The 19,294-nt window shown below is 32.0% G+C and overlaps 1 protein-coding gene across 1 annotated transcript in view; it reads left to right on the top strand.

The window, feature by feature from the left end:
* LOC143385830 (A-kinase anchor protein 9-like) overlaps window positions 1-19,294 on the top strand; it is a 108,014-nt gene that overhangs the window by 28,650 nt on the left and 60,070 nt on the right. Inside the window, 4 exon segments of the mRNA XM_077107906.1 lie at window positions 10,567-10,812; window positions 11,333-11,377; window positions 14,852-14,905; window positions 15,506-15,703. Coding sequence (XP_076964021.1) covers window positions 10,567-10,812; window positions 11,333-11,377; window positions 14,852-14,905; window positions 15,506-15,703 — 543 coding nt within the window.

The raw sequence follows: 19,294 nt of genomic DNA, 5'->3' as shown, positions 1-19,294 counted from the left end.
GGTTACATATACATTCATTCATTTAAATTTTTGCATTTAAAAAATTATTTTTAACTGATACTTAAAAAGATTGAGTTTCAGATTGATCCATTTTGCAGCTGTATCTAGGATAGACTTGACGGTAAAACTATTTAGAGGCTGTTGAACTACAATTGAGACAGTGAAATAGGAGTGAAAGTGTGGGGATAATCAAGAAATATAGAGAGGATAAAATCAGAATGTGATTGGTTGGTAAAAGAGAGAACATGGATAGAAGGTTGGTGTTATCACTAAGAGAAAAAGAAGAACAGTCTCAGTTGTTGACTTCAGGCAAGATTGGGAAATCAGTTTGGGATATTTTGTATTAGAAGTTCCTTATGAGACATCTGAGTGGAATTTTTCAAAAATTTTGTGGAGAAAAGTATAACCTATAGTGGCTAACCCAGATTGTTTGGGATCAAGTGTGACTTTGTCATTTAGTGGCTATATGTCTTTATAAAGTTATACTTAACCTCTCTGTAACTCAGTAACTCATCTGTAAATGTTGGTACTGGGGTTGATGTGAAGATTTAGCCTTTTAGTATAAAATACTTTAGAATTTTGTCAGGCTGTAAAAAGTCTTAAAGAATTATTAGCCATTCTTAAAATCATTGTCATGTTGGAATTTAGAAGATTAAAGCTATATAGCAGAAAACTAGAGTAGAGAAATATGCTGGGATCAGATAATGAGGGGCTGTATGTATCACTTAAAAGTAGTATGAATTTTAACCTAAATATAGCAGAAAACTTTTTTTTTTTAAGTGTGATATATCTTAACCTCTGAAAGGGTTCTTTCCAAATAATTTATTATTTTTAGGTAGGTATGCTGCCACCAGGTGGTAGGTATGTGTTACTGTTGTACAAATGAAGCAATAAAACTATCATTTCTTTTAAATGAAGTATTGATTTGATTAAGATTGCTGAATATAAACAGTCTAATTCTGGTAGGACTTCTTTGTTTCAAAACAAAAACTAAGATTAGTTAAGATGAGGTAAGAGAGGGTTGTTGTAAAAATGCAGAGATTTCAGAGGAAGGACGGAGAAGTGTAGTAGGGCCTCAGAGAATCTGAAAAGCCATGGGAAACTGATGCCATTCTTGCCACCATTTCTTATCTCATTTCCATAGTTTTGTATATTAACTTCCTTTATTTACACATCAGTTTGTGTATGAACAAAAATTATAGGATGAATTTTCAAACCTATGCTATATAGTGGAATGGTTTCCCATTAAATACATTTTTTAAAATTTTTTTAAAAGGCAAAAAAAAACCTAATATATAAACAGTGGAAGCAAATCTCATAAAATAAACCACTATCCGGTGGTTCCCAAATTTTGCTGTACACTTGAAGCTCCTGGTAAGCTTTTTAAAAGTTCTTTTTACTGTTTAGAACACACCCCATGCCAAAATCAGAAAGTCTCACTATTTTAAAAAGATTTTCAAAGAGCAGAAAAGTTTAAAACCCATTGATAGAGCCACTTTGCATGATTTTGCAATACTTGAGTGATTATATATTATGATTTCTTATAAGCCAGGTACTTTACTTGGTGTGCTTCTATAAGGATTATTTAATGCCAGAAGGAAAACTGGCTGTATTGGATATAGAGAAAAGTGTCTTGGGCTGCAATTTATCTTGTAGGATGATCATGTGTACTGTAATTTAGAGGTCATTTTAGTGGTGTGGCTGTAATTACATGAGGATCAAATTATGCACTAATTTTAGAATCCTTCATACAAGATATCTCTTCTCTATAACCTTTCTGGAGAGCTCTGCTACTTCCTTGTTCCCTACTTTCAAGAGAAGGATCTAATTGATTCACTCCTCTTATCAAAAGAGGGTGAAAACAGATGTCATGGATGGTAGAAGTTGTAAGTACTGGCCAGTTCCCTCAGAAGGAAGTTCTACATACTTTAAAAGTACTTCAGTATTTCACCTACAGAAGAATGCATGGTAAATATATATATAATATTAAAACAAGTGAAAAAAAGACCTCTACACCTATCACTTAGATTAAAAACATTCATGTACCAATGCATTAAAATCTTTATCTAATTCCACCCCTAGCACCTGAGCTAACTATAGTTCTGAATTTATCATCACCTTGCTTTTTATAGCACATATGTGTACATAAACTATACTTAGTTTTCTGTTTTTGAACTTAGTGGTGTCATTATGTGAAGTCTTCAGTGATTTTCCTTTTGTTCAATATCATTAGAGCATTTTCACTCCTGTGATAGTATTCCCTTATAGAAATTTATCTCAGTGTCCATTCTCATCAGTGAGCATTTAGGTCATTTCCAGTTTTGTTACTGTTACAAATACTTCTACTGTGTTAGGTTTTGTCTGCAAGTGCCAAGGGTTTAGAGTTGGATAGAAATCATGAATCCTGTGTTCCCTTAGTCCTTGAGTACTAGAGAGTGTCTTTGAAAATGAGGTAGAAAGAGGGAGTGAAATCAAAAGCAACCTGGTGAGGCTGGGGTTGTAGCTCATTAGTACAGCAATTGGCTAGCAGGTATGAGGCACTGGGTTTATAAAAATAGCTTAATAAAATGGGAATTGTGTTTATCTACAACTAAAAAATAAAAAAATGAAAAAAGCAAAACTTGTATTTGTTAATATTATCTACATGGTTTCATTATTTAAATCATCAAACAGACATCCCTGGGAACTATTGATGAACACTGGATACCCATTGACCATTAACATGGATCACTGAACTGAACAGAGGTAGCAGTTCCTTTATTTTTTTTCTATTTTTTTTTTTTAGTTGTAGATGAACATAATATCTTTATTTATTTCCTGTGGTGCTGAGGATTAAACCCAGTGCCTCACAACGTGCAAGGCAAGTGCTCTACCACTGAGCCAACCCCAGCCCAGTTCTTATATTTTTGAGTTGATATTTCCTGCCAAAACTATATGCTTACCAGAAGGAATCACTTATAACCTAGACTTAAAAATTAATAAATAATAAAATAACCTGCATGACAGTGACAGTAGGTGGTATCTGATACCACCTACCTCTGCTTCATTTCACTGTCATGCAGGTTATTTTATTATTCTTTTGGATGTGATTTTTAGTAGGTATATAGTTTTATTATTCTTTAAGAAAATAGTTATTATTGGTGGTGGAATGGCAGTGGCGGGAGAAGACAGCCTGAGACATAAGCATACAAAGACTGAGTACACTATCCCAAGCAGCAATTGTAAATGATTTTTCTTGCTAGACATTTTCTATCAAGCATCTGAAATGAAACTCTCACATTGATTTGGATTGCTCTAGAGCCAGGAGTACTGGATTCAGTTGACTTCAGGCTAAAAAGAAAACACTCTTGGTTTTCATCATAAACATAGGAACCAATGTGATAGTAAAATGAAATGAGACTCCAATATGAAACTGTAGCCACTGCTTTAGCATTTATCACTTTGTTCCTCACTCTGTCTTGGAATTCTAGTGCTAATATCATTGTATTGATTCATGGAAGAAACTAAAAAGATTGTTTCATGACCTAAGTTTTTTGTTGTATATGTTTATATGTGCATATTAGATACAGAGATCTCTCTGTGCATGCATATATACTTACATGCATCTATATGTATAAAATAAGCAGATGTAAATGGAAAACATAGGCACCATAAAAAATAGTTATAGTAACATATGGAGCCATGATAATATTATCAGTGAATATTCCTTAAAGATATGTAGGGGTAGAAGGCAGTAAATATCTTTCAAAGAAGAAAAAAATTACCTGTAGTCTCATAATCTACAAGTAATTATTTTTAATAATTTGTTTTAATTTTTAATAGTTTGTTTATATGCACAAATATATTTTAAAACTCCACTTAATTCATTTTATGCAGTTTTGTGCTCTTATTTTACCCAGCTTTATACTGAGAACATTTTCCCACATTAGAATTTTTTGAAAATATTTTTTGACAGCTGCATAACATTACATTGCATTAAGTAATTATAGCCATGTGTAGCCATGGACGTGAATATATCATCTTAGGGTTTTTTTTGTTTGTTTGTTTGTTTGTTTTTGGTTAAAGAAACTATGTAGGAGTTCTGAAGTTCTGAGAAATAATGCCTATAATTAATGCCTAGAGGTGCCTCTTTCACAAAAAATCAGTTTTTAAAAATTTAGCAATTATTCAGAGCTTATATGCAGTCACTGTTCTAGACCTGGAGTGTATAATGATTGATTTTTATTAAAAATCCCCTCCTTTATGGAACTTTCTAGTAATTTGTTCTGAATGATACTTAATAACATGAGAATAAAATAATGTTTTGGTAATTTTATGTACTTAGATGTGATTCGTTCTGAACACTGAATCATTCCACTTTCTCTGTATCCTATACCATTTTTCAGTTGGGATTATTTAGTAATAGCTATATACTTTTTGTTGACTTGTATTTTCAAGCAACAGTTTACAAATTTTCATAAGTAAAATGCTGGTTTCCTTAGAATTGCAGGTAAAGAAAGGAGAAAGGAAAGGAAATAATTGAAAAATTTTCTCAAAAAACCTCAAGACCTGGAGGAAATTTTAAATGATCCTTCTAATGCATCTCTTCATTATACAGTTGAAGAAACTGAATTCTCCTGATGTAAAGTGGCTTGTCCACTGTCACATAGCTAGTACTATATGACAGCTCAGCACTATATTATATGTAGTCCATATTGTTTTGAAATTCAAGAAATATTTGGGTTGTCTGTATACCCAGGCCATGAAGTACACAAAATTAAGATGATTCCTTAAGCTAAAGAATCTGTTTTCTTTTTAAACATGAAGGTGATCGAATTGAATGAGATTATAGGCTATAAATAGGTTTGGTTGCTCAATGATTTAAAGTCTTATGGTCTTTTCCATTCTTGATTTCCTTAGTTTTATTTAACACTATTTTTTTCTTACAGTTTTTTTTGTTTGTTTTTTTTTTTGAACGGGGGGTGTGTCTTGCTAATTCTGAGGCTGACCACAAACTCTTACATTCAAGAGGTCCTTCTGCATCATCCTCTCAAATAGCTGGGACTACAGGCATTCTCCTAGGCCTGGTTTGTACCTTTTTGTTATTTTGGAAAATATGATTCAGAGCATCCTAAAATGTTGCTTTTATCTTTGCTCTCATTTGCCCTTCTTCAGCTGGTTTTTAGGTTAGTCGTTATAATCTTTTTGTTTCCAAGGTTAGGCCACCAAAGTTTTTCTGTGGTAGTGTATATAGCTTCTTGTTTATCATCCATAAAGAAATATTAAAAAGGCTTAATGACAGCCCTGCAAAGAACAAATAGTCACCATAATTAGAATTATTTGGGATTTCTTCCATTTTCTACAGGAAAAACATAAAAATCACTTTTTATAGTTATTTTTAAATACTATAGAGATTACCAGATTACATATTTTTGTAACATTCTCTTTGAGGTATGTGCATTTTCACGTTTGTTTTTCCTCTCATCAAAAAACACTTGTCAGTTTGGCAATTTCATTTGTTCATGCTTTAAAATTAATGTTCTAGGATTGTGAAATACAATGAAAAAGAACCTAAAAATACATAGAAAGCAAATTAGTATAATGAAAGGTTGGATTTGGAGTCAGATACTCTAGTTCTGTTTTGTCTTGCCACTGATTATAATATTGATCAGGTAACATTGATTTTTTTAAAATATTTTTTTATTTCTACACAATACATTTATTTTGTTTATTTACTTTTATGGGTGCTGAGGGCCTCGCATGTGCTAGGTGAGTGCTCTACCGCTGAACCACAACCCCAGCCCCTAACAAATTGATTTTTATATATCAGCTTCTACATTTTTGTCGCAGTAAGATATTTTCTGACCTATGCCCACAGTCCCACAAATTGAATTTCCATTGTATGCTGTCTTTAATGCATATACTTTCTCTTCAAAGCACTGTTTATAACTTGAATGTACATATTTCTTTTTTGTTTAATATTATCTTTCTTACTGGATTGCAATTCATGAGAGTTCATATGTGTTATTTATCACTACATGCCCTGTCATAGCTCATGATAGGCAGTCAATAATTATTTGTTAAATAACTGAACTATATACTTACAACCAGACATAAATCCAATTTTTATGCTTTCCAGGCATAAAACTACAACACATCTCTTTCGGAAGTCCTTTTTAAAGAAAATCAGGACAATACAGTTTCCTATAACACAATACACCTCTTCTCTCTCTTCTTGCTGTCCATATATGTATATATGAACGATTGCCAGGCTTAAGAAATTGCTGTAACCCTTATTTCTCACTCCATTTAATAATAGAGTTTGGCATTATACTGTGAAGTTCTACTTTTGGGGCCATGTGTTTCACTGATGTCTAGCACAGTGCCTGGCATGTAGTAAATAGTCAATGTACACACAAAAACCTAAACAGACTTCAATTAGTCATTTATTTTTGAAGGAACATTATAAAAACTTGGCATGTTTTTATATGTAACATTTTGAAAATGTATTGTTTTATTGAGAATGATCATTTATAAAATTATAAATATTGAATTTAAGGAACTCAATATATTTATATTCAGTTGTTTATTCATGTTCTGGTCAAGATAAGACATTTACTTGTGATCTGGTCTACTTTTGAAAGATAAATATGTGAACATAATATCTTTCCAGTACATCTTGCAACTATTTCTGTGACTACATATGTTAACACTTTTATAATTGGCTTCCAAATGACAAACACAGATGGCTGTAGTCTGAATTTTCAGCATGTTTTAGAATAAATGTTTTCTCAGTAATTTAAAGTGCATCATTTCAGTATCAGATGGTTATCTAATTGATTCAGATTTTTTTGCTTATCTGCTAGCTTGCCATTTTTCAAATTTAAAATAAAACTAAATAGCTATAAATAATTGAATACATGATACAATCTTATCCCTTTCACATTTTTATAAAACAGTAGTCTTACCAGAAAGCTATTATGGATATTATTTTTTATGAGAAACTTTTTGTTCTGTTTTGGTTTTCTTGGTGGAGGAGGGAGGTTATAGTGAGAAGGATTGTTTTTATGTTCTTATTCATTTATTAGCCATTTTTGTAGTTGGTCTATTTAATAGTTACAGTAATTCCAATCATATATTTCCTTTTTTTAAGGAACAAAGAAATTCACTTACTCTCATTCTTTTATCTTTTACTTCTTAAGAGTGATTCAAGTAATTTGAAAATTGTTCATTTTAATTTTGAAACCATGGAACATTTTAATAAAGTAGAATTAGGTATGCCTTTTATATGATCTTGCTTAGTGTGGTGACTTTTCAATAAAAGATAAATTATCCTTTTAAAAAATTCAACATAGGGGCTGGGGATGTGGCTCAAGTGGTAGCACACTCGCCTGGCATGCACATGGCCCGGGTTCAATCCTCAACACCACATACAAACAAAGATGTTGTGTCTGCTGATAACTAAAAATAAATATTAAAATTCTCTCTCTCTCTCTCTCTCTCTCTCTCTCTCTCTCTCTCTCTCTCTCTCTCTCTCTCTCTCTCTTTCTCTCTCTCTCTCTTTCTTTTTGCCACAGTCCGGCTACAGCAAACTAGCTGGGGGATGACGAACAACTTGTGTACGTTGATACAGCAGGAATGGGAGCCGTTTATTGTAGGACAGGAGCGGTATTTATACATTCCACACAGCTTATCTAATTAACATAAACTAGATATGGCAGTCAACCAATCAGGAATCTCCACACTTAATGGCTCACTGGTGTTATTTCACAAACCACTCCCTCTGGCAAAATGCCAGGCGCCCATCGAGACTTGTTTACAGACTCTAACATCTTTTTAAAAAATAGATAAAAAATTCAACATATATTTATTTAATATTGCTCTAGGCTTTTAATATATGGAAGTAGGGAGGAAAAAAAGTCCTTGCCCTCATGGGGTTTACCTTCTGGTTAATTTTTCTGAAAAAATAATATGACTCACATAATGAGTAGTATAGGCCTAGAACAGTATCTTTAATTATGTTTGTAGAAGTGATTCATTCTAAATACTATAATGGAACTATTTCTACTTTTTATTCCATATCTGTGTGCTTCTTTTTGCATTTAGTAACAGATATTCGTATTTTGAAGTTTTTTTTTTTGTTGTTGTTGTTATTTTGTTGTTGTTGTTGTTGTTTAAATCAAACTTTCCATTCTTTATTTATCTATCTTTCATTTTGTGCTGATGGTTGAACCTGGGCCCTGTGTGCTTGCTAGGCAAGCACTCTACCACTGAGCCACATCCCCAGATCTAAGTCATTCTTTCTATAATGCAAAGATAATATTTTTTTCCTTTGTTATATATTTGACATTTGAATAAATATTAGATATAAATTATTGATATAATCTAACACTTGGAATTTTAAGCAAAATCTTCATCTTTGCCTTGATGAATTTTGATGACTAAATATATTCTGATGCAGAAACGTGATATTTCAAGAAGTTTCTGAAATTGAGTATAAATATTATAAATGTCATTATTAGTATTTATTTTTTGGCAATGCATTCTCTCTAAGGGATGCTTTTAAATAATGTTCCTGGATTTCTGATTCTATTTATAGATAAAGTATTTGCCAATATTCTAGTTAGTTTATTTTTAAGAATGATCTGCTATGCTCTAAGTAGTTCAAGTACATTCCAGCAGCTTAATAATGTGAAAATAGAGGCAACTGGTCGTGCACCTGTTCCTCAACACACTGCGTAGTTACTAAATAACTGGGAAAAATGTTAAATGTGATATATTTTTATACTCTGTAAGTATAATCATGAGCTATTTCTGACTTATGAATTAAATATCTTTATTAAGGGAATAGAACTTGTTTATATGCTTTGCTTCATCTACAGCAGATAATTTAAGTATAAAATGTTATTTATAAATAATGTATTTGCCACATATTTGATAGTAACATTAGAAAGATTGCTTTAGTACTTTAGATAATAAGAAATTTATTTGCTGTCTTTGTAAGTGGTCTGGTTAATAGTTTGGGTAATTCTAGGCATATATTTCCTCTTTTTAAGGCAGAAAGGAACTTACATGTGGTCTTCTTTTTTCTCCTCTTAAGAGTGATTCCAGAGCTCAAATTAACTTTAAGTCTTTGTAAGTAGTTGCTTTATATAAAAATCAGAAAACTTACTGTATTTAAAAAAATACAGTAATAGCTCAGCAATACATCCTTTGCCTAGCATATACAAGGCTGTGGGTTTGATCCTCAGTACTACATAAAAATAAATAAAATAAAGGTATAGTGTCCATCAAAAAAAATTCTTAAGAATAAATAAATAAAATGTAAGTGAGCAATAGGAAAAATACCTGTAATCTGAACTCCAAATGTAAACAAAAGTTGTTAAGGTTGTAGTTTTCCAGAATTTACCTATGTCTATGAATATAATGATGTTTAAATTCATACTGGATATAATCATTGAAAGCTATGAGCCTGAGACTTGCCTTATCTTTTAAAAAATGAAGTGTAATTTTCCTTTCATGAAAAGAAATAGATATGCTACAATACTACTTTATACTTGCTATTATATCACAAAGTCTTTAATAGCAAATGCTTGCATTGGCATTTTTAATATAAGTTCACCATAATTAGTTCTAGTGTTACCTGGTATATAATGTGTACTTCTGATTTTAGGTGGTAAGAAAATATTTTAGGGCTTAAAAAACTTTGGATAGTATAGTAAGAAAGTTTTTACCTTTTTCAGTTTTCTTTCTACTTATGATAATGAAAATCTGTTTGATGCTTGTCTCTCTTTAACAGTCTTTTACTTTGTCCATTTTTTTTCATAGCCTTCAGCAACCTCTTACTAAAATTTCAATAATAGATTTATCATTTCTTTTATTTTCAACTTATCTCTTAAAAGAAATAACAAGTGATATTAACTTTCAATTAATGCCAGAGATTACATCTCCTTTTAAAATAAATTTAAAGAAAATACACTGTTTAAAATATGTTAAGTAAATGATAATGTATCATTGACTAGGGTTTGGTACAAATTCTGATGATGACAGACAAATGATAAAATGTAGAAAACACTGCTGTTTAAAATTTTAAGTTACTTGTAAGTTTTTCCCACTATAAATATGGTTGCAGTGAGCATTTGTATAGCTAATAGGCTAATTATCTTTTTTGTATAAAAGATAATTTTAGACAATATCTTTTGTATAAAGTAGTAGAACAGAACAAGTATGTTTGGAGCTCCTTGTTTTTGTGTGTATTTTCATATAATCTTAAATCTAGAGATTATACTGTGAATCCTCTATTCCCCTATTCTAGTTATAGAATAGTTATTCCCCTAACTCAGCTAATTTCCTCTTCTTTAGACTTGATATGTTCATTTCTTACCCCTCAATATTTAATAAGTTCATTCACAAAGTACCTAGTTTTACAATCTTTACAACCTGAATATTCAATCCAATAGTTATTCTGAAACTGTGAAGTCATCTATATTATTATCATCGTTTTACTTTGGTGATAGTTTAATTTTTTAAAGAAAGTGATCCCAAAGAAAAATTATCATTGATGTTAATGATACTTTTTTCCTGTAGCTTGCCCAGTTTCGACAAAGAAGAGCTCGATTGGATGGACAAAACCCTCATAAGAAGCCAAAAAAGAAGAAAACCTCAAGCAGTAAAAATGATGTTCATGGCTTGAATATTGATCAATCAAAGAGTGAGGAGATGTTCATAAATAGTTCTCAGGGTGTTGGATCAGCTGCAATGCCTGAATCCACAATAATGAGAACTCTAAACAATGAAGAAATGCTTAAGCATGAGCAGGTCTTTTGTGTTGATGTAAGTATTCATCCAGATTTTAAAACATTCTACCTCTAACTAGAAAGTAGTGGCAGTGAAAAGTCATTAACATCCACCTGAGGGAAGCTTGACAAAGTCATTGACTTTTTAGCATCAAGAACTGATGATTCTTTTAAAGAACTTGAACTTTTCTGATGGCATGTTAAGGATTTACTTTTATTTAAAAGAGTTACATCAATTAGAGGAATGGTGTCTTTGATGCTTTTGGCTTACAGATGACATCTACTATATATGTAAAAGTTCTTGGTACTTTTGTATTTATAACAATGCCTTGTGATAAATTTTATATGCATTATTATAAGTCATTATAATTCATAATGAAATGAAATTTTTAAAGGTTTGGATAATTTTTACTCGTTTTTAATAGTATTTTTGTGAATTTTCTATCATTGTTACTAACAGCAATGTCTTAGTAAAGCAGATTTTTTTTTTTGGTAAAGTATGATATTTAGCAGGGGAAAAATGTCATAATTGTAATCATGTTTTACTTTTGTTGTAGACAGAAAGTGAGATTTCAACCACAGCAGATGATTGCACTTCGGAGGTAAGACTAACATATCCCAATTAAAAATGTCATAAATAAAATTGATATTTTTTTGAAATTATTGATTGTTTGTGCTTTATTTCTTATAAATTTATATGCTTCTGTATATATTTAATATAATTTAAGGTAACATAATATAATATAAATAGATTGAAAAACTGAAAATTATATTTTACTGCTGTATCTTTTTCCAGTGGTTAGCTAAAGTCTTAACTGTTTGAATTGCTTAATCCTTAATTATATAGCAGCCCTAATTTGGTTTTTAGGAAAGTGAGTCTGAATTTCTAGGATCCATGACCATTTTAAGATAGCCATTTAGCACAGTAAAAATTTTATAATTTGTATGATTTTTATAGTAATGCTTTTTACAAATGTTTGAATACTAGTGTGTGTGTGTGTGTGTGTGTGTGTGTGTGTGTGTGTGTATACACACACACACATACATTTATATATATAAATGTTTATTGGAATTAATGTTGCTGTAGTGTTGTGCGTGTGTGTGTGTGTGCATGTGTGTTACTGGGCATTGAACTCAGGGCCTTGTACATGCTAGGAAAGCACTTTGTCACCAAGCTACATTCCCAGCCATTTTTAAGTTTTTTTTAAGATAGATTCTCACTAAGTTGCCCAGGCTGTCTTTGAACTTGTGATCCTCCTGTCTCAGCTTCCTGAGAAGATGGGATTAACGGTGTGCATCACCATGCCTGACAATGATGATTTTTATTTTAGGTGATAAACTATAAAATAGGCATTGGTCTCTTAAGAAATACCTGCCTTCTTTATATGTTTGCAATAAGTATCACTTTGTTATCTTATTCTTTTTAGATATGATTGTCATTTCTTTGCTCCCAGATTTAGAGTACATGGAAAATTATTCTTTACTCTGAATGTTTAAGCAACTTAGTATATTTCATAAGTCTGAATTTATTGTAGGCTTCTAATAGAAAAACTATGTCCTTTTTTTAAGAGAGAGAGAGAGAGAGAGAGAGAGAGAGAGAGAGAGAGAGAGAGAATGAATATGATTTTTTTTTGTAGATGGACACAACATGATGCCTTTATTTTATTATTATTTTTTAATGTGGTGCTGAAAATCAAACCCAGGTCCTACCCATGCTAGGCAAGCACTCTACCGCTGAGCCACAATCCCAGCTCGAAAAACTATGTTCTTAAATTAACATATTACAGTTTTTATTTTTGTTGTTTGAGTGTGGGTGTGTGTTTGTTACTGGGGATTGAACCCAGGGGCGCTCTACCACTGAGCTACATTCCCAGCTGTTTTTATTTGAAACTGACTTGCTAAGTTGCTCAGGCTAGCCTTGTACTTGCAAAACAGAATTATCTCAACTTTATCCATGGTGTGGTTCTCTGAGGACCTGCCTCTGAACATCTGCCAAGAAAATGCTCCAGCAGAGCAAAATCTTGAAAGTCATTCACAAAGACATTTTTAAAATTTGCCTTGAGCTTTTTTCTGAGCTGGCACAAAATAAAGAAAACTACAGGGAAAAAAGTCAGAGGCATTCTCTTAAAATCTCTAAAACCTGGAAGCTCTGAGGACTCCCAATAACTACTGATGCCTTTCTGAGCTGTTTGACTATCATACCTCCCAGTCTGGAGGTAAGATCACTTTTCTGTCAAAAATGTCTTTTGCCTGAAGGAGACTCAGGTCTCATCACTGATGAGAGCAAAGATCAGATATCAACTCTGCTTTTGTGGAGTGGAGAAACAGGGCTTTCAGGTTGTATATTGATGAGTATTGTATGCTGTAGCTTGGGGAATTTGGTGGGAAGGCCTGCAACTAACTAAAGATGAGGATGAGAAGAATGAAATGGAGGAGAGTGAGGTGAAGTTTGAGAACTCTTCTGCAAACTTATGAAAAAAATCTTAGATAAGAAGTTGAGAATCTTAGTTATGAAGGTTTTGACAATCCTCCAGTAGGCTGTCTTCAACCTGCTGCATTGTGACTAGCACTCAGGGATGAACAGCGAACTCAGAGCAGATCATAACAGTCCAGGCACTTCAAGACAACTACAATCGGCAACATGATGGCCAGAAAGTACTTGGAGATAGATCCTAACCAACTCATTGTGGGGCATTATAAATATGTTTAAACTGAATTAGAGGAGAACTAACTGAATATTTGCTATAGAGGTATTAGATATAACTATTATACTGGATAAATAATTTATGTAATACTGATAACATGATATTTGACATGATCTTTGATGATATTTACAAATATTCATTTTATTACACTGTTACTTCAAAATAGAAATTTTAGTGTGTACTACAATCAGAATGTGTCATTTCTGAGTCATGAAAAAGTAATTGAAATTTAGAAGTATTATAATTTGAAAATTATCACAAGTGACTTTATATCTAGAATTAGTATTCCTACATTCTTGTGGTTTTTCACCAATTACAATAATGTGTTAACAAAAGTTGTTTTTTTGCCTTCCATTTAGCTTTATTTCTCAGAGATTATTCTTAGAATAAAAGTAGAGCAATCAAACTGATTTTTTAAAAGTCTCTTAGTTAGGACCCTCCCCCCCCTTTTTTTTATTTGGCAGTTGTGGGTATTGGGCCTTGCACATGCTAGGCAGATGCTCTACAACTGGGCTACATCTTCAGTCCTAGGATTTTTACTTTTTAATGTGTCATGCCTCATACAGACTTAATCCTAACATTCTGACTAGACATTCTGACTAGTCTGTCCTACATATTTCAATGTTAACAATTTCATTCTCCTGGGTTCTATTAACATAGAATTGTGAAGGCTTAAGATATGGGCAGGAATGTGGGCAGGAATGAAGTTGGTTTTTGTACTCTTAGTGGTAAAAAGGCAACTAAATGATTAATTGATAAGAAATTAATTTCCCACTCCTTAAACCCTATGTACATATTCTATCATCCTCCTTTCTCTTACTACAAAATATCTGTTCTACAGACAAGTGGTGATATGTTAAAGAAAGCCCCCACATCTGTCTGGATTGGCATGACTAGCAGTAGTACTATCCCCAGAGGAAAGTTCTTAGGGGAGTGTTCTTTACCTCTTTATTTCCCTTTGCTTGCTTACTAGCCTTTAATTAAATTTATACCAGTAAATGGTTTTATTTGAAAATAAATGAGGCTTAATTTAAAAAATATTTTTAGGTAATTTTAAGGAAGCATTTTGTAAAAGAAGATCTAGTAACTTGAAGCTTTTAGTTATCTTTCTAAAGACTAAATAGGAACTGCACTTAGAACTTCAGTTAACTTAAATGAAAGTGTCTTTTGCATTGTAAGAACTTAGATGTTTGAGGAATGATTGACATTTGATATGCCTCTTAGATACTTCAGTTAAATATAATTACCATATTTGTTTTGCTATTAAGGCATTTTCCCTAGATGTAAAAGATACACAGTTAGTAGAAATATTATTGTTAGGTAAATAAAATTTGGTCTATCATAATATATCAGGAAATTGTTTTTATACAGGTAAATGATTGCTGTAATGTGGTGAAAACAGGAAAGCCTACCAATTTATTAATGGTACAGTTTTCTTTGTACTTCTTCCCTGTGTCTATTTAAAAATTCTACAAAGTCTTATCATGTGTATTTTTGCAGAAATTTAACCTGCAGTTACACCCTACTTTTTTTAACCCTGATATGGTTTTATGTTAATTAGATTCTCAATTATAACTAGACTGACAGCTGGATACGTTCCATTTATCTTTAGTTGGAACTATAATCTAATTGCATTAAACAAAAGGGAGGAATTTAAGGTATGAATACAGGCTTGTTTATAGAACTTAAGGGCAGAAATAGAATCAGAACTCTGAGAGAAATTGAAACTAGAGTTTGAAAAGTCATCAAGAATCCAGGAAGAACTTTCAGTCCACATTTTTCTCTGCCTGTCTGCCTGTCTTATTTCTCCTATTTTCTCAGCTTTATAATGTGAAAGGTAAATTCTTTGGCTCATTACCAAAAGTGCACATGACCTATCAGCATGTTGACAGCATGGAAACATGTTGACTGAGATTGTAAGCCTATGAAGTGAGCATAGTTTCCAGAGAACCCCTGTGGGCTGAGGGTACAATAAAGTGTCACTTCAAAATTTAATATTTTAAATATTTTCTTTCTATTTTCAAGTTACAGGCTAGTGAAACTCTACGAAACAGCACTCACAGTAACACAGCTGCAGATTTACTGCAAGCCAAACAACAGATTCTCACTCATCAACAACAGGTTGAAGAACAAGACCATCTATTAGAAGATTATCAAAAAAAGAAAGAAGACTTCAAAATGCAAATTAATTTCTTACAGGAGAAAATTAAAGTATATGAAATGGTATGTGTATCTTAAGGAAGTCAACCTACTTGTAGCAGCTTTGTAATTAACTTTAAAGTTTTTAATGAAGGTGTTTATCTTTTTTTAAGCATATGCACCCAAAATTTCATAATTCAGACAAACTCTTTGAGTATATAAAATATTTCAAAAACATTGAGAATTTCGTAGTAATAGTTTTAAAGATGATACTACTCATTACTCTGCTCCTTAAAAGTGATCTGCCTATGCTAAACTAAAGTCTCAGGAGAATCTATTTTTATAACTAGGATCTTTATCCTTTTTCCTCCAACTAAATGTATTTCTTTTTATTTTAGCCATGATTATAAAATTCTGAACAAGAAATTTTGTAAATTTAAATTAGAAAAAAATGTGGTTGATTCTTTTTATTCACTTGAGTTATATTCCAGTTTGGGGGAATTATTTAGTCAATAAGTGCTCCTGGTAGGAAATGTATCACATGGATTGTAATCTTTAATCTTAAAAGCAATTCATGCTAGCAGATTCCATTTTTTTGTTTGTTTTTTTGAGAAGTTAAAGTTTAGATGTGATTATCCTGAAGCTGCCCCATTAACAGGTGCCAGAGTTGAAATTCTGAGCTCCTTGCACTACATTGCACTCTGATCCTTGCCATCTCTGTCCTCTTTTTTGCTCTGTGAGAGCTGAAACAAGGCAGTGTGATCACCGTGTTTGAATGTAGCTGAACATGATTTTACAGTAACTCAAATTTCTTGCCATCACTCTGTGTGTGTCTACAAATGTCTATGAAAGCACCATTGGTATGGATTTGTGGGTTTCAAATAAATTTGAGCAAGTAGGCAAATACAGAATCTGGGAATAATGAAGATGGAGAATACATATAATACAGCATATTTTATAAATTTAGCAGATTCTACAGGAAGTTGAGAAATTACCAAGACAAGAATATTGTTTGGATAACAAAAGCATTAACTAGCACTTATTAAGTACTTACTCTATAACAGGCAGTATTCAAAGCCTCTTACACATATTAATGCATTGAATCATCACTACAACCCCATGAGATAAGGGTACTTTTATCATTTACAAATGATGGTACCAAGACAATGCAAGATGAAGGAAATAATCCAGGTGCAGAAGTGATGTATTGATAGAGCCAAATTTCAAAGCTCAGTTATCTGACTCCAGAGACTCCTCTTTGAAAAATAGGAAATGTACAAATTAAAATTATGAGAAGGGCATGCTTTTCAACTAAGGTAATTTAAAGATTATGCAAGTGTTTACAGAATACCTATTCTGTAGTAACCCTTGCAAAAGATATACGACGGACCTTAAGATGTCCCCTTTCTTCACTGAACCCATGGAGAGGTGTGGCATGTACACAAGTTACCACAAAATAAAAAGTAAGTGCAGGTAACAAGTGTTATGAATGTTTTGACGAGGTCTGATTTATGAGGAAAAGATTCAGGGTAGACATCAGCAGGGAGGTAATATTTGAGATAGATCTATAAATTGGAATAATGTGTTATTTATATTTTGTTTACCCATAAATTGGCATAATATATGGAACATAATATATGGAACAGCTATTCAATACCTATTTGGTAATCAAGAGAATTGTTTATGAATTCATGACAAATAGAGATAGGCAGGATATTCTTTGTGGGGTGTGGAGTGGGCATAAAGACCCAGGCTGAAATGTTGAAAATGTATAGGGAGCAAAAAGTAATTTACTTAGAAAGCAATAGGCTTTGGAAGTGTCTTTCTGGAGGGTAAGAGTAGAAAGACAATCGAGGCCTAAGTTGAAAGTGCCCGGATCTAGGATTTTATTATTTCTTATTGTCACTAGCCAGTATAATTTCAGATAATCTAAAATTTCTGTAATTCATTTTAGTAATGAAAATAAACTGTTTATTTGAATGTTAGCAATAATACTTTTATTGTTCTTATTATTATATTTTAATTTCTCAGTTTTCAAAAAATTTAATCCCTTTGAGAAGTAGTTCTGTCAGAGCAGCTGAAGTAACTATATTGATAGTCAAAGGATCATTATCCTAATCCTCCAAACCTCCTGTGTTATAGTAGTGACAAACAGGAAGTATATTATTCCCCACTCTTTCAGGTGTAGTTCTAAAAATAGAGGTTTCCTTGACTGAAGGGCTCTCAGTTTTGTAACATAGAACAAGTGATTTAAAACCATGTAATTTGAAAAAAGCTAAACAAAGAAAACTGTGAATTTGTGGTGTTTAATAGTTGAATGAAGAATTATGGTTATCATATTAGGTGTTGGACAGTATTGAATTAAGTTATTTTCTTTTATGAGGAGTGTTCCTTTCATCTTATAGAAAATCAGGAAATAAAATTATAACAGATTTTTATATCAATGTTTACATTTTTCAAAACTAGTTATTATTTAACAGTTTAGCTAAAATTGACCATCATGAACTGATTTTACTTTTTAAAAAAATTTGTTAGTTGTAGATGGACAAGATATCTTTATGTATTCATTTATTTTTATGTGGTGCTGAGAATTGAACCCAGTGCCTCATGTGTGTGAGGCAAACACTCTACCTCTGAGACCCAGCCTCAGTCCTGATTTTACATTTTATATAGGTTCCAAATGATTTATAAATTTCTTTCTGGTATATGAATATATTTGTATAAAGCTCAGTAAAAATAAAATACCTTAATTATTTTATTTTAACCTCAAACACATTCTGGGAGATAGAGGAAATTTATCTTTATTGTACAGATAGAAATACCAGGATTAATAGATTACACTAATTTACTAATGTTGCATTCTAGTGTAGAAATTAAGAAGGCTCAGCACTTGATAATAGCATATGATGTAATTGGAAAAGGAATATGTGACACTCAGACAACAGCTCATAGTCTCACTCAAGAGGCTGCACAAGATAACCTTGGTTTATGTAGTGCAAAATTTGGCCTTTATTTGTTAGGCTCAGAAGTCATATTTTTTTTTTCTTGAGCTATATCAGAGGTTAATTAGTTCAAGAGGTTAATGTTTAAGTCTAAATATAAGACTGTGAATTTACAATGAGAAATAATTATCACAAACTTCAGATTTTAAGCTCATTTGATTTTATATTCTTTCTATGGACAGATGAATTTTAAAAGTCAGGTAATAATTTAAAAAGTTGTTTATTAAGTATTAGATGAAAGGGTGTTGGAGGAATCAGATGTTCAGTGGCATGAGGTTGAGATAACTTGTTACATCCATCTCAGAGTAGTAATGTTCATGTCTGTAGACTAAACTTCTTAAATGCTCCTTGCTGTAACTCCCAATATTGTTTTCTGCATTCATATGGTTTTTCGAGAGGGATCAGACTTCTCAAAGGTTGATGGTGTGTTGGTCTTCTTCCAAGAACTATACTCAATTGATCAATGCCTACAATTTTCTTTGTACATTCATTCAAGGCACCCAGAAGTCCTTGTTTGGCAAGGACTCGTGTCTCCTTAACATAACTTTACTTCCTTACCTATATTTTCATCAGTTATATGGATTTCACTTATTTCCTTGGCTTTGGGACTATAGCTCTTAACTGTTTAATGAATATGCGTTAATATGTCTTGTCTTAGCCTAATCTCCAGTTC

This window comes from Callospermophilus lateralis (assembly GCF_048772815.1).
Source record: "Callospermophilus lateralis isolate mCalLat2 chromosome 11 unlocalized genomic scaffold, mCalLat2.hap1 SUPER_11_unloc_3, whole genome shotgun sequence".
Lineage (NCBI taxonomy): Eukaryota > Metazoa > Chordata > Mammalia > Rodentia > Sciuridae > Callospermophilus > Callospermophilus lateralis.
Note: the sequence above shows the minus strand (reverse complement) of the source record. Positions and strands in the feature narration are given on the sequence as shown.